This window comes from Arachis hypogaea, chromosome 16, assembly GCF_003086295.3.
Source record: "Arachis hypogaea cultivar Tifrunner chromosome 16, arahy.Tifrunner.gnm2.J5K5, whole genome shotgun sequence".
NCBI lineage: Eukaryota > Viridiplantae > Streptophyta > Magnoliopsida > Fabales > Fabaceae > Arachis > Arachis hypogaea.
This window is the reverse complement of record NC_092051.1, coordinates 149203439-149216344: the sequence shown is the minus strand read 5'-3', so window position 1 is coordinate 149216344 and position 12906 is coordinate 149203439. Positions and strand designations below refer to the sequence as shown.

The 12906-nt window shown below is 30.4% G+C and overlaps 1 protein-coding gene across 1 annotated transcript; it reads right to left on the bottom strand.

Moving 5' to 3' along the window:
* Positions 1 to 6590: 6590 nt before the first annotated feature.
* Positions 6591 to 12056, bottom strand: LOC112697825 (vacuolar protein sorting-associated protein 36-like). The gene is made up of 9 exons (XM_025751178.3): positions 11137 to 12056; positions 10167 to 10370; positions 8940 to 9033; positions 8780 to 8837; positions 8514 to 8583; positions 7448 to 7583; positions 7284 to 7368; positions 7059 to 7146; positions 6591 to 6945 (listed from the first exon to the last, which is right to left on the bottom strand). Exons 1-8 carry the CDS (start codon positions 11788 to 11790, stop codon positions 7089 to 7091), a joined length of 1359 nt encoding a protein of 452 aa, XP_025606963.1. The 5' UTR covers positions 11791 to 12056; the 3' UTR covers positions 6591 to 6945; positions 7059 to 7088.
* Between the last annotated feature and the right edge of the window lie 850 nt (positions 12057 to 12906).

The following is a 12906-nucleotide window of genomic DNA, read 5'->3' as shown; positions in this document are numbered from 1 at the left end:
ATACTGTAAAATTCTATTTTTTATAACATTAAGGTAAAATTCTATTCACTCTTCCATATTAAAATAAAAAATTCATAAATAATATGCATGAAGTTAAAAAATGAAAATCATATATATATATATATATTTGTCATTAATATACCAAAACAAAAACAGAAGACAAAAAAAATATAAATACACACCTTTATTGTTTATATTTTTTAACTGAAATTCTTTTTAACTAAAAAAAGAAAGAAAAAAAAAAGAAAATGGTATATTCTATACGACAAAAATTAAAGCTACTAGGTTCTCTCTTGTGTCCCTTTTGGCACTCTCTATTGTCTGTTTCACTGACCCATCTTCGCTTTCCATAAAAACACACTTTAATAATAATAAGTATCCTCACTTGAAAAATTAATAATATATATTTACATAGATTCGTGTTAGATTATAGTTATAGAAAAAATGTATAAGACAACGAGACACAGCCAATTAATAGTTAGTTATAATAATATTTACATTGTTATTAATTTAATTGAAGGGTCACGAGGGGCTATGATATATGAATCCATTTGCACGAGCCAATTTGCACTCTCTCATAATAATGTATTGGACAACATGCATGTTCATTTGTCTTTCTAGAGCCACACTTTTTTATATATCATACACACACATGTGCCTCATCCTATACCCTATTTATTATGTTTCTTTTTCTTTCTAATTAATAATAATATCTTCTATATTATTATAAGTGTTCATCATGTGTATTTACACATGTTTTAGAGGGTAAGTTGTAAAGAGTTTTATACGGGTATTTAATTATATTTATATTTATGTATTTAGATAATTTTTAAAAGGATAAATTATACTTTTTGTCTCTGAAATTTGACAAAAATTTTAAAAATATCTAAAAACTTTATTTTATTTCAATTTTGTCTCAAAATTTTTCGATTTGCATCAAATATACACTCGACAGCTAAATTTAAAAAAAATTTAAGACCAATCTAACAATAATGCATGAAAATTATACTTAATTTGCTTGTGTTAAGGAGTTGTTCTTATAAAACTGTTATTGAATCGGTTTTAAACTTTTTGAAAAATTAGTCGTTAGGGGTATATTTGATTCAAATAAAAAATTTTTGGGACAAAATTAAAATAAAATAAAACTTAAAGATATTTTTAAAATTTTTGTCAAACTTTAGGAACAAAAAATATACTTTACCCATTTTAAAATAATGAATTTAAAATTAATTATTTATATAAATATAATTAATTATTGTTTATATAATTTTTTTTATACCAACGTTGCATGAAAATTAAATTCATTTTTTTTGGGTGGAAGTGTTTGTTCATTTTATATTTTTTAAGAAAAAATAGTTATAATACATGAAAATTATAGCACATTTATTATTACATAAATGTATATGTATGAAATGATAAAAATAGAATGGAATAAAGAGTAAAGAGTATATATGAACAAAGGGCATCGTTTGCATGCGAAAGTTGAATTATATTGTCCATGAAAAAATTAAAGACGTTGAAAAGCAGGTTCATGGAAGAATATTAATGTCTCCCTAATCAAAATTGTAGACTTGCATGGCAAGTATAAGATTTGCTTTTTATCACTAAAAAGAAATTAAAGATAATTTTTTTAGCTTACTTTAGAGTTAATACATTAAAAGGAGTGAACAAAATATGTCTTTCCTCCTTCTCTTTAATCTTCCCTTTTCCCCCTCTCTTTCTTTTAGTTTCCTTTTCCTTTTATTTATTATATTATATTTTATATTTTTTTCTTCTTTAATTTCTTTATGTCTTTCTTAAAGTCATCCATGCGACTTACGTAGAAAAAAAAGAGAAAAAAGAAAAAGAAAAAGAGATCCTTCCATTTTTGTGAGACAAGATACAAAAGAATGAAACCAGAACTAGTGGTATATTCAATCATTCATGAATATTATATTCCACCTAATCTTAAATGATAGTATCTAATTTTGTAAACTAGATTGAAAGAAGAGTGTGATAAAATTAGACTCAAGAGTGAAGATTCAGTTTCTTGTATTGCAAGAAAGACAAAGAGATATGAGAGAATGATGCTTTGAGTGAAAATAAAATTGTTATTATTCATTAATAATTAAGATGATTGTTAACTAAAGTGAGATTTTATTGATATTAAAATATAAATTAATTTTTTAATTATTTTTTATTTTAATAAATAATTATATATATTATATTTAAATTTATTTTAAGAATATATGTTAAAAATAAGGCTAAACACGCTGATACAAGATGGTATTTAAGTGTATCTAAATTTTTTTTTATTTTTTTATTAAAACACGGTTGAATAAAATATTTATAAACTTTGAGTAGTTTATATAGTTATCTTGCACCTAAAGTATTCATATTCTTAACAAATTTTAATATTTTAGTTAAATTCAAATAATATTAAATTTTTCATCAAATCATATCAAATGAAGAACAAAAAGCAAGTAGAGAAGTGAACAACCCAAAAAGGTTTGATAAAAGAATAATTTTACACCCTCCTTTAAATTTAACTAATATTGAAAAAAATTAATTAAATTTATATGTTTGATAAAGAGTATATTATTCTATCACTTCTATATATTTTTCCTCCCATGATTATTCATCAACAGGGAAAGCAATGACAAATAGTTCTAATAATTAATAATTAATCAATTAATTAATTATTTCCATTTAATGTGATATTAGACCTAAATAACTCCACTATTATTTAAGCTTTTAACTAATTTGCATGAATGATTAAAGAACACTTTGGCATGCATGCATATATGGCCGACCTCACATGTCTAATAGTGGGACCCAAATTATGTTTTCACTACAATTAGGGCTTAAAATGTCTCTCCTTGACCTAAACATGATTATTAACCCAAAAAAGTATATATATCACCGAATGTCCGAAAAGATAGAAGAAATTAAAAAAAAAAAAAAAAGAAAAAACGAAAAAGTTAGCTACCTAGTGGATCATTAATTATTATAGGCTGAGAAAATATTCAACAAAGAATAAAGAAGTAGAGATAAAATAATGTAGCTATATATAGAGATATATATATAGGAGGTAATAACGGGGAACATAAAGTCTGCTTGGTCACATGCATGTCACGATCCATCTTTTATTTTTTCTCCTTCTCTTCTTTTTATAATGTGGGTGTGATGAATGTTTAAAGAAAAAAAAAAGGTTGATTACTAGCCAGAAAAAAAAAAATAAAAGAAAGGTAGAAGAATAAGAAGAAATGGGCTATATATATATGGATAATTTGAATATAAAATTTGATATAATTGAATATAAATAAATGGTGAGACATTTATCAAAACGAAACCTTAATGTATATACTTGGTTAAAAATTAGGGTTTGTATTTCCTCTAATCACTATCATCGGAGAGATTTGTTGAGTATTTATATTATTAATGATACAATAATTAATCAGATTTCTCCTTCACCTTATCATAAAAACCAAGAACTAGATAATATAAACTATAAAGTGTTAAAACCCTAGACACTATACACTCACTAATTACCCCTCCCTCAAATAGCTAACAACTAAGATATAATGCTCAAATAATAACAGTAATAAGGGTTTGGCATATAATTATGTCCTACTTTTTCTCTCATAATAATATAATATATTATCATGTTAAATTGTTAATACGTAACATACTAAGATAGATATTAACACAGACATAAATACAGGATATGATATAATATGGGACATATCGAAACACGAATTTTAAAATTTTATTAGATGCAAAAATACATATACATGTATAAAATATAAAGTATTTTTTAGATAAATTATAATAATATTTTGATATTTTATTGGTATTATTTTTTAATTATTTTTAATATCTTATTTTAATTATATAAAATATTTAAAATATTTTTTGTTATAATAAATAATAATATATACTATTTTTAAATTTATTTTAAGAATACATTTAAAAATAAGACTAGATACGTTGATACGTGATAGTATCTATGTATGTTCAAGTGTGTCGAAATTTTTTTTATTTTTTATTAAGACACAGTTAAACACAACAGATACACGTGTCAAATAAATATCAATAAATATTATATCTAATATATATCCAACACACAAACACATCAATTCAATTAAGTGGCCGTCCTATATAGATAACATAAGACTATAGGGTAATGTTAGGTAGACAAAAAAAATAGCCAGAACTTGTCTTATTTAGCATTAATTAATTGTCGCAATAATTAATAAATGCTAAATAAAGCAAGTTATGACTGTTTTTTGCTGATTTTCTTTGGTTACCAAACATTTTCGAGACTATATATATGCCCATCCATAAATTTTACACGCACATTCATATTATTCCACCGTTTTTGACGTAACTTTGAAGTTTGTTGCATGCTATATCATATCCTCAATCTAAGGGATTTCATGAGATAATTAATGAAGCTCCTTTTCTCCTAATTATGGTCCCCAGCCATCATTTCATGCATGTAGTTGAAATTAGAGACCCACATCACTTTCATGTTCATATGTAACTTTGTGTACCATTTTATTAAAGTGGGATTTTTAATTTTTTTTTTTCAGATACTAGCCAATAATACACCATTGATCTGTGTGTAACTATGAACATATATAGTTGGCACAAACCATCATGCTCATTATTATATATTATTATCGTTGATTTTTAATTTGGTATATATAATAAAGAAGCCAAAATTTTGGTATACGATTTTTTTCCCTTAAAAATCAAGTGGAGAATACATTATTATTCTTAACAATTTGGCATACATATATGACATCAATTTGTCACTTTTAAGTTTTAAGTTTGTAGATAAATATATATAACAAAAAGTTTATTGCCTTTATTTTACACCATTTTACCCCTCGAATTTATTTTGAGAAAATATTCAAAGAAATGACTATTAATTAATTTATAGTCATTCTCACATGCAACTTCTTGCAAAAACATTAAAACAATTAGTGTAATTCGTTTTATTATAATGATTTTTTAAAAATTTATTTATCTAACACGTATATTAAATATTTTATTGAAAAAATAAAAATCAATTTATCCAATAAGAATAATTTTTAAAATTTTTTTGGAATAATAAAAAATTATTAGAACCAATTTGAGTATTTAACTCTTAAAAGTATCAATTATATTGCTTATAATATACATAGTCTTAGAAACTTTGGGTAAATAATTAAAAAAATATATACATGGGTACGCATTTCATGGAAAAAGAAGATTAGAAATGTACCATCTAAGTGTGGGGAAAACACTTTAAGCTTTGCATCAGAGTGCAATATCCATCATCATTCATCAAAAGCAGATAGAAAACACAGTATGTAGTAAGCATAAATAGTTAGAATGTTCAGGTTAAAGAAGGAATAACTTTGACTGCAAAAGAACACAAACACACACACATAGATATGAGGAATTATTATTATTGGATTGTCAAATTAAATTGACTTTAGAGATTTAATAATATTGTGATGTGATATGAGTGAGTGGTGAAAAGAGAGCATATAGTTTACAAAGTGGAAAGAAGCAGTGTTAAGAGAAGGCTGACCATTGACCCCACAAAGAAAAGAAAGAAGATATGAAAAAGAAAGTATAAAAACAGCTTTATGGGGAATCAGGATATTGTAGGTTGCATGATTGATCTCAAGTAAACATATTCTTGCTCTTAGATTTTTTTTTTTTTTTTTTAATTTAGATTTAGATGGCATGTTTTTATTTGGCATATAAATTTAAGTATATAGTTATTAATTTTCAATGGTTGTGTTTGATTTAGATAAATGTATAGAGAGATATATAAATCTCACGGAATTACTTATTCTAAAAATTTAAACGAGTGATTTTTATTATAAAAATTATGATGTCATAAAATTACTTATTAGAAAAACTAAAATTAATGGATAATAATATATGAATAATTATATATCTTACAAATAAATACAAGTATAAATTAATATTCTTTTTCTCTTCTTCATCTTCAGTACCAACCCCCCCCCCCCCCCCTCTCTTATTAAGAGAGACTTTCAATAGAATATGTAGTTACATACTCTTTTTTTTTTTGAGAGCTCCCAAAAGCTCCATTAATGTTAAAGAGAAAAATCACATTAGATTTTTTTCTTCTTATTTTCAGAAAAGATCAATTAATTAGGTTTTTTTTTTTTTGAAAGCACATCCTAAAGAACAATCCAAACTACTTGGTAAATATATTGTAAAAAGGAATCATAATGGACTATTCAGATGCACTGTTGAAAAGAGGGGTCACCTTCAGAATCAGAATGATCAACGGTCATCGAGATAACATGGGTAAGAAAGATGAGAAAATTTACAAAATCCATTGTTTGTGTTTATCTTTTATGACTTGTGGAAAAAGAAAACCTTTATAATGAGTTTATCATAATTCCTTTGTTATTTCCAGTTTTTCTCTAGTAATAAATATTTAAAAGTTAAATATTCAAAGAATAAGAAAATTATCAGTAGCAGCCTTTACCTAGTAATCTGGATCACTCCAAAAATAAAATTAAAAATGAAAAAGTAATCACGTTGATGCCATGCATTTTCGATAAGATCATAAACAAAGATTGTCAAGTTTTAACGAACCTTTCATTCCAAGTTTTATCTAACCTAGTAGAATCCATATTGTGTAATCATTTATTTATTTACATCCTTTATCCTTTTTCCCGGAACAGAAATATCTCTTATCTCTTATTTTATAGATTGACAGCATGTAAAAAACAATGTTTCCGAATTGCAAGACCACTCTACTACTATGAAAATTCTACACTATGGTACAATTTGCAGGGATTGTCAAAAACTGCTGCTTCAGCTATGCCTTCCTCAATTGGATCGTTAATAAGTAACAAATGCGCTTTGTCGTGTCCTGTGCCGATGTTAGTGTTCTATTGATATCAACCTTGTCTCAAGAAACTTTTCAACCTGTAAATTTGATCATCCGAAACCAAAAAATGTCAGCTTAGAAGAAGACAGTGATGAAAACCAAAATGGCATTACAACAGTTTAGGTTCTATTATTATGAATTATCCATATACCTTAAATTGAACATATCAAAGCTTGCAATTCTATTGAGGTGCATGGTTTGCCCTTACCCATGTGGCATATATTCCATGATCTTTAACTCTGCATAAATAGCATATCACAAAACCACTTATGCTTAATTGAATCAAACAACAAAATAGTATGCAATGCATCAAACTGAAGTCCAATGAGAACCCAGGAAAAGAATAGTAACATATCAAGCATGATGGTTTCCTTACAAATGCAAATCATCTCGATCAATCTCGGTGAACAGGTTAATATAGAAACGAAATCCATCCGCACTTATATCTCTGCATAGCAAACCTGAAAAGATTCAACCAAGATCACAAGTTAGAACACGGTTATCTTGCTTAAACTATTGAAGTAGTAAGCACTACCATACCCTTGCTCTCAGCAGACAGAAGATGCTCCTTCGCCATTGCTGGGGCAACTCCAAGTGTCCTTGCAGCATCACTAGCACTTATTCCAGCCCGAAGAGTATCGGGCTTCATAACAAGCACCTTGATTTTAGTGAAAACCTGCACCAAATCATACTTGCTTAAGTCAAACTTAACCACCTTTTTAATATAAGATGAGGTTGACGTCAAAATGACAAAAACGTGAATGAAGATTGACAACATTAGAAAGGGGCCTTATCTGTTTACAACAGAGAGACAAACAAAAATTAAAGAAACCTTATCCAATATATATAAAGCCAGCAGACATTTGGAGTTAATGATGTTGAGTTTACCAACGCAGAATTAGGGAAACATTTGGGTAAAATCACTAATGCAAAGATGCCAACAAAAGGACATGACTTTATCCACCACATGATGAAATACAAAAAAATATCTATGCAAAAGGAACAGTGATGGCTGCTATGGTTTGAACATGAACATGGCTTATGATTACCAATTAAAAATAAAAAAATATGGTGCTTTTGATTTATATAGCCAACCCTGCCTATTTTCAGCTACCATAGTCCAAGACTGCAAGCAAAACAAAAGCTCTTAAGGCCACAAACTTCGAGAGTTACATGGAAGCATCCAATAGTAGAAAAGACCACAAAAAAGGGGAGAAAACATAGTAAGGCAAACCAAAATGCAGGAAGATGAAATGAGAACAAGTTCTACTTCACAATGCAAGGAAGAAGAGAATAAGCAACGCATAGGCCTTTAAATTTTCCCCGTTTTGTATGGCCTGAAGCTAAAATAATCTCTGGAAAGGGTGAAGGCAAGGATAAAGGTGGAGCAGAAGAAGAAAATCCATCTCCAGAATATTTCATGGGAACTTCGATTCTGAAAAACATAACTTTCCATTTCCTTTTTTTTAACCATCTTACTTCCTTATGTTTCTAGATTATGCCCTCCACTAGATGGGAGAAGAATTAGTTTTCAAAAGGTAATAACAACATCAAACCTAAAAGAGATATAAAACTGACCGGAAACCAAAAAGATAAATGAACTAACCTCCTCATCACTGTGGGACTTATTCTGTATTACCATGACTCCACTGTCAAACTTACGTAGAACCACGGGGCTGAAATAATTAAATAAGATTATCAATGAATGGAAGTACAGATGACAAAAAAGAGGACTAAATTATAGAATCAAACAAGGTAGAATACAAGGAGTTTGATTCAAGTCAGCTACTACCCATGCCTACACTATGACTTCACTTTATCATGCATTGTAACTGAAGTTATTAATATCAAAGACAATGTCATACTACGTACACATCAAACTTCTCCCACAGGGAACATGCTTGTAACAAATCATCAGGTGAGATTAACTCTGTTTATTAGACAACCAAAACAAGCGAGGAATTAGTTCAAAAATGTAAAACTAGAGGCATAACCAATTCAAGGAAGCACAGAAGGGAAAGATTATTAGAACCTGTGCCACGAGCGCGATTGAAGAGACAATAAATATCAATAAGATTGACTATTCCTCCAGCTCTCTCAAGTGGAACTTTGACAAAATCTGCCAACTAAGTATTAGCACGAGCAGATTAGAATACAACAACAAAAAGTACAGCTAGAAGAAATCATGTTTTTTTCTACAAGTTGGAGTTTTCTACAAGTTCTGAATTGGAATAGTTTTATCAAATACAAATTTAACAAAAGACAGCTAGTCAAGTGAGTGAGTAAAATTAATTAGATCCGCCGAATTAACAGGATGCAGAGACCATTGTTTTTCCCACTACTTTTAAACCAAAATGAAATTCATATCGAATGATATGAAAGTACAGCCTAAAGGAAAATTTACTAGCAAAGTATCAAAACTAACGACTCAGTTATCCCAACTCACCCACCCACCCACCCCAATAGTTTTCCAGGCTCGAGTCATACAGCAACATTATGTCAAACTGCAACATGGGTAAATGGCATCCAATGAGGATAGATGATAATACACATGATATCCTTTGATTTGAGCACACTAAACCTTGCGGGAGAGGTCAATGTCATGTTTATAAGAGATGTTAGTATCACATTTTACAAAATACAAGAATGCCGAGTGTCGTATATCCTAAATCTCACGGGGAGTTAGTGTATAATATTACAAACAAAAGGGTGTTGAGAGTAATATTGCCTAATCACAAGAAATTAGTGTAAATTACTCTATTTTGTATGCATCAAGAGGATATTAATGTATTATGTCGACTGATTGATAGATGTTATTCCAACCTTTAGCTGCCTTCACTCATGTTATGCCTAGCTGTCTAGTATTTTTACTTCCTAATATTACCCTTGATATCATTTCAATAGTCCTGCTATACGAGCAAAACTTAAATGCCACCATTATATTCAGAAAATAAAGAATTTTTCAAATATTACTAAACAACATAAATCCCAAAAACTCCAATCCTATAATTTTGTCTTTTTCCTTTAAAAGAAAAAGGAAAGTAAAACTAGTCTCCATGATAAATATGTTGAACTGTGACTTGTAGGAGCATAAATAATAACTGGGAATCTTATTAACAATGCTGATTTTTCCCCCCAACACCAAATCAACCTTTTAAATGTTAACATAATGATCCATCTTAAAGTCTGTCTTAGAATTTTCAATGCATCTTGATGATTGGGAAATAATTTTGCAAATGAGAAGAAACGATAAGCGAACCTGACGGGATAACTGTTGATGATACATAGCACCCGCAGACTCTTTGGTAACGGGGGATATTATACCAACACTCAACAACCAATCTTGCATCTCTTCCTTCGTACCCATCTCCTCATCATTAGATGCATTGGTTTGAGAAGTTGAGCCAGACAAAAGTTTTTGCCTCATTTTTTCTGCTAGCATTACCATCTCTTTGGCCTTGCTCTGCAATCAAATCAGTTATGTTTTCTTTTTGTTAAATAGATCCAAATAACAAAGAAACACATTTCCAACAGCAGGGAATCAGCAGGGTCAGCAAAGGTTATAGGAAAAACATTGTTTAGAATACCTTCCCCACAAAATAAAAACATTATCCAATATTTCCTGTTACCTATGCCAAGCAAATATGATAGCACTTTGGTGGAATGAATATATGTTCAGGTGGAGGGTAGTTCTATAACTAGAGGTAGAAGAGACCATATTAAAAGAGGAGATTTAAATATAAATGGTTCAAACCTGGCTACAATTTGTAACAGAACATATGGCTTCATTTTATCATGGGATAAGGCTTAGTCGTTGTTAGTGTAAAAACACATCACAAAGACATCTATACCTGTATCACCACATCAACAACTACTACCTTGAAAGACTTGCAAGCAGAAGCATTTCGTTAAACGGTAAGATAAAACCCTTTCAACTGACATTGCATCAAAATAAATCTAATCATGATAAACACAAGGATTCAAGAAAGCAACACATTTCTGAATCCTGATCAAAATCCAACTAACCCATGATCACAACTACCCAAAGGCTTACATAACATCTATATAGTTTGATAAAACAGAATTCAATTCATCCAATTTGTCATCCTTCCACTCTTGATCCTATAAGCTAAAATTGAATTTATCAACAATATGAAAGAAACACCATATCCTAAATAGCTACCACAACAGAATCCAATAAATATCTGAGTAAACATGAACCACATTACCATGAGAGCATTCAAATCTTGAAATGCATCCTGCAAGCTCTTATCAGTACTCTCCCACATCTCCTGCTCCTTCCTCAGTATCCCTGCCACTCCCACCATCCTCACAGTCCCATCGCTCGAATAAATACCACTCGAAGCCGGAGCCGAACCTGAATTCGAACTGAAACCCGAGCCCGAACTGGAGCCCGGAGCAGGCCCGTCATCCTCCCAGGCCCTGGCGCGCCAATTCTCCCAAAACTTGGTGAGGAAGGCATCACAGTCCCCCTTGCCCCTCAAAACAATCGTTGCTACCACCGATCTCAAACCGTGGCCCGAAACCCTACCGTCCGGCGTCAGCGACAGCTGGAAGCGGATCCTCGGCGAAGCAAACATGGACTTGATGGACTTCTTGTGGGAGAAAATGTGGGAAATTGCGGCGAGGGGGACGGCAAAGGCGCCGGTAATTTCGGAGGAGGAAGAATCGGAAATCCAGAGGAGGCGGTGGCTCGTGAGGATAAGGAGGCCCGATTTGAGATTAGGGAAGGGGATGGTGGTGGGTTCGTCTTCGGAGATAAGGTCCACAGAAGAGAGATAGAAGCATTCGATTTCGTTCCGTTGGAGAACCGGCCGGCCGCTTGCGGTGAGCTGCACCGGCGGCAGGAAGTTACCGGACATCGGAGACGCCGGCGATTGCGAGTGACAAAATTCGACGCCAAGACTAAAGTCGCGGCACAGCCTCGTAGACTTCACTTCTTCTGTTTCTGTGTTCTTAATTCTTTTTATGTATTTTTATGAACCCTATATTTTTCCATTTTTAATATGCAGGTAGCATAATTTTATTAAGAATCCAATTAACCAAGTCTTATTTAACTGAAGTCCTATAAAAGGAAATTTTTGTTTCCATATTCAAAGCTAAAATTATTAATTGGAGAGATTAAAATAATTTCCACTTTATATATTGATTAAGTATCATCATGGTTGATTCAAAGGTTTAATAATTTAAACTATGTAACTAAATGGTATATATATTAGAATAAAATATAATTCTCCTTCAACAGAGATAACAATAATGTACTTATTACTTATCCTTTAAGCTTTAGCATAAAATACAATTTTTTTCTTTAAAATATAAAAATATTATAATTTTGTCACCTCACTTAATAACAAAACCGCTATTGATTAACCGGTTTTTTAGATGATTCGATCATTTTAGACTCCATATATTATTGCAAAACAAACTTATTCACGGTACCTAATATTTACATATCTACTACAATATTATTGTAATCCAAGTTCAATCAAGTAGACTAAACACGAACAAAAATCACTCTTATTAAAAGAATGTGATTATACACGCTTTACGATGTCGTCATCATCATTTTTTTTTTGCGTTTCTCTTCCTTCTTCTCCTCTTTCTTTTTAGCATTCTTTTTTCTTTGACGTTTTTTTTTTTTATCGTTATTCGTTTGTTGCTGCATTTTTTTCTTTCCTCCTCCTCACCTTGGTGATGTTGCAGCATTAAACTCTCTTGTTTGACGTTCATCCAAAAGAACTTCATCCCTGCATATGTATGTAGACAAGAATAACTCTTAGAATCGATTCTTGTAAAAAATGGATCTCTTCTTTTTGTTTTCAGAAGTCAAGCATTGCCATGAAAGCTTCTGCCGGTACATCCTTTAGAGTAAGCTCTGAGGTCATGCTTTAACTCATTCCATTTGTGAAAAATCTGGAAAAATGATGAAATACTTTATATTGGGAACATACCAAAATGTGAAACACTATCACTACCAA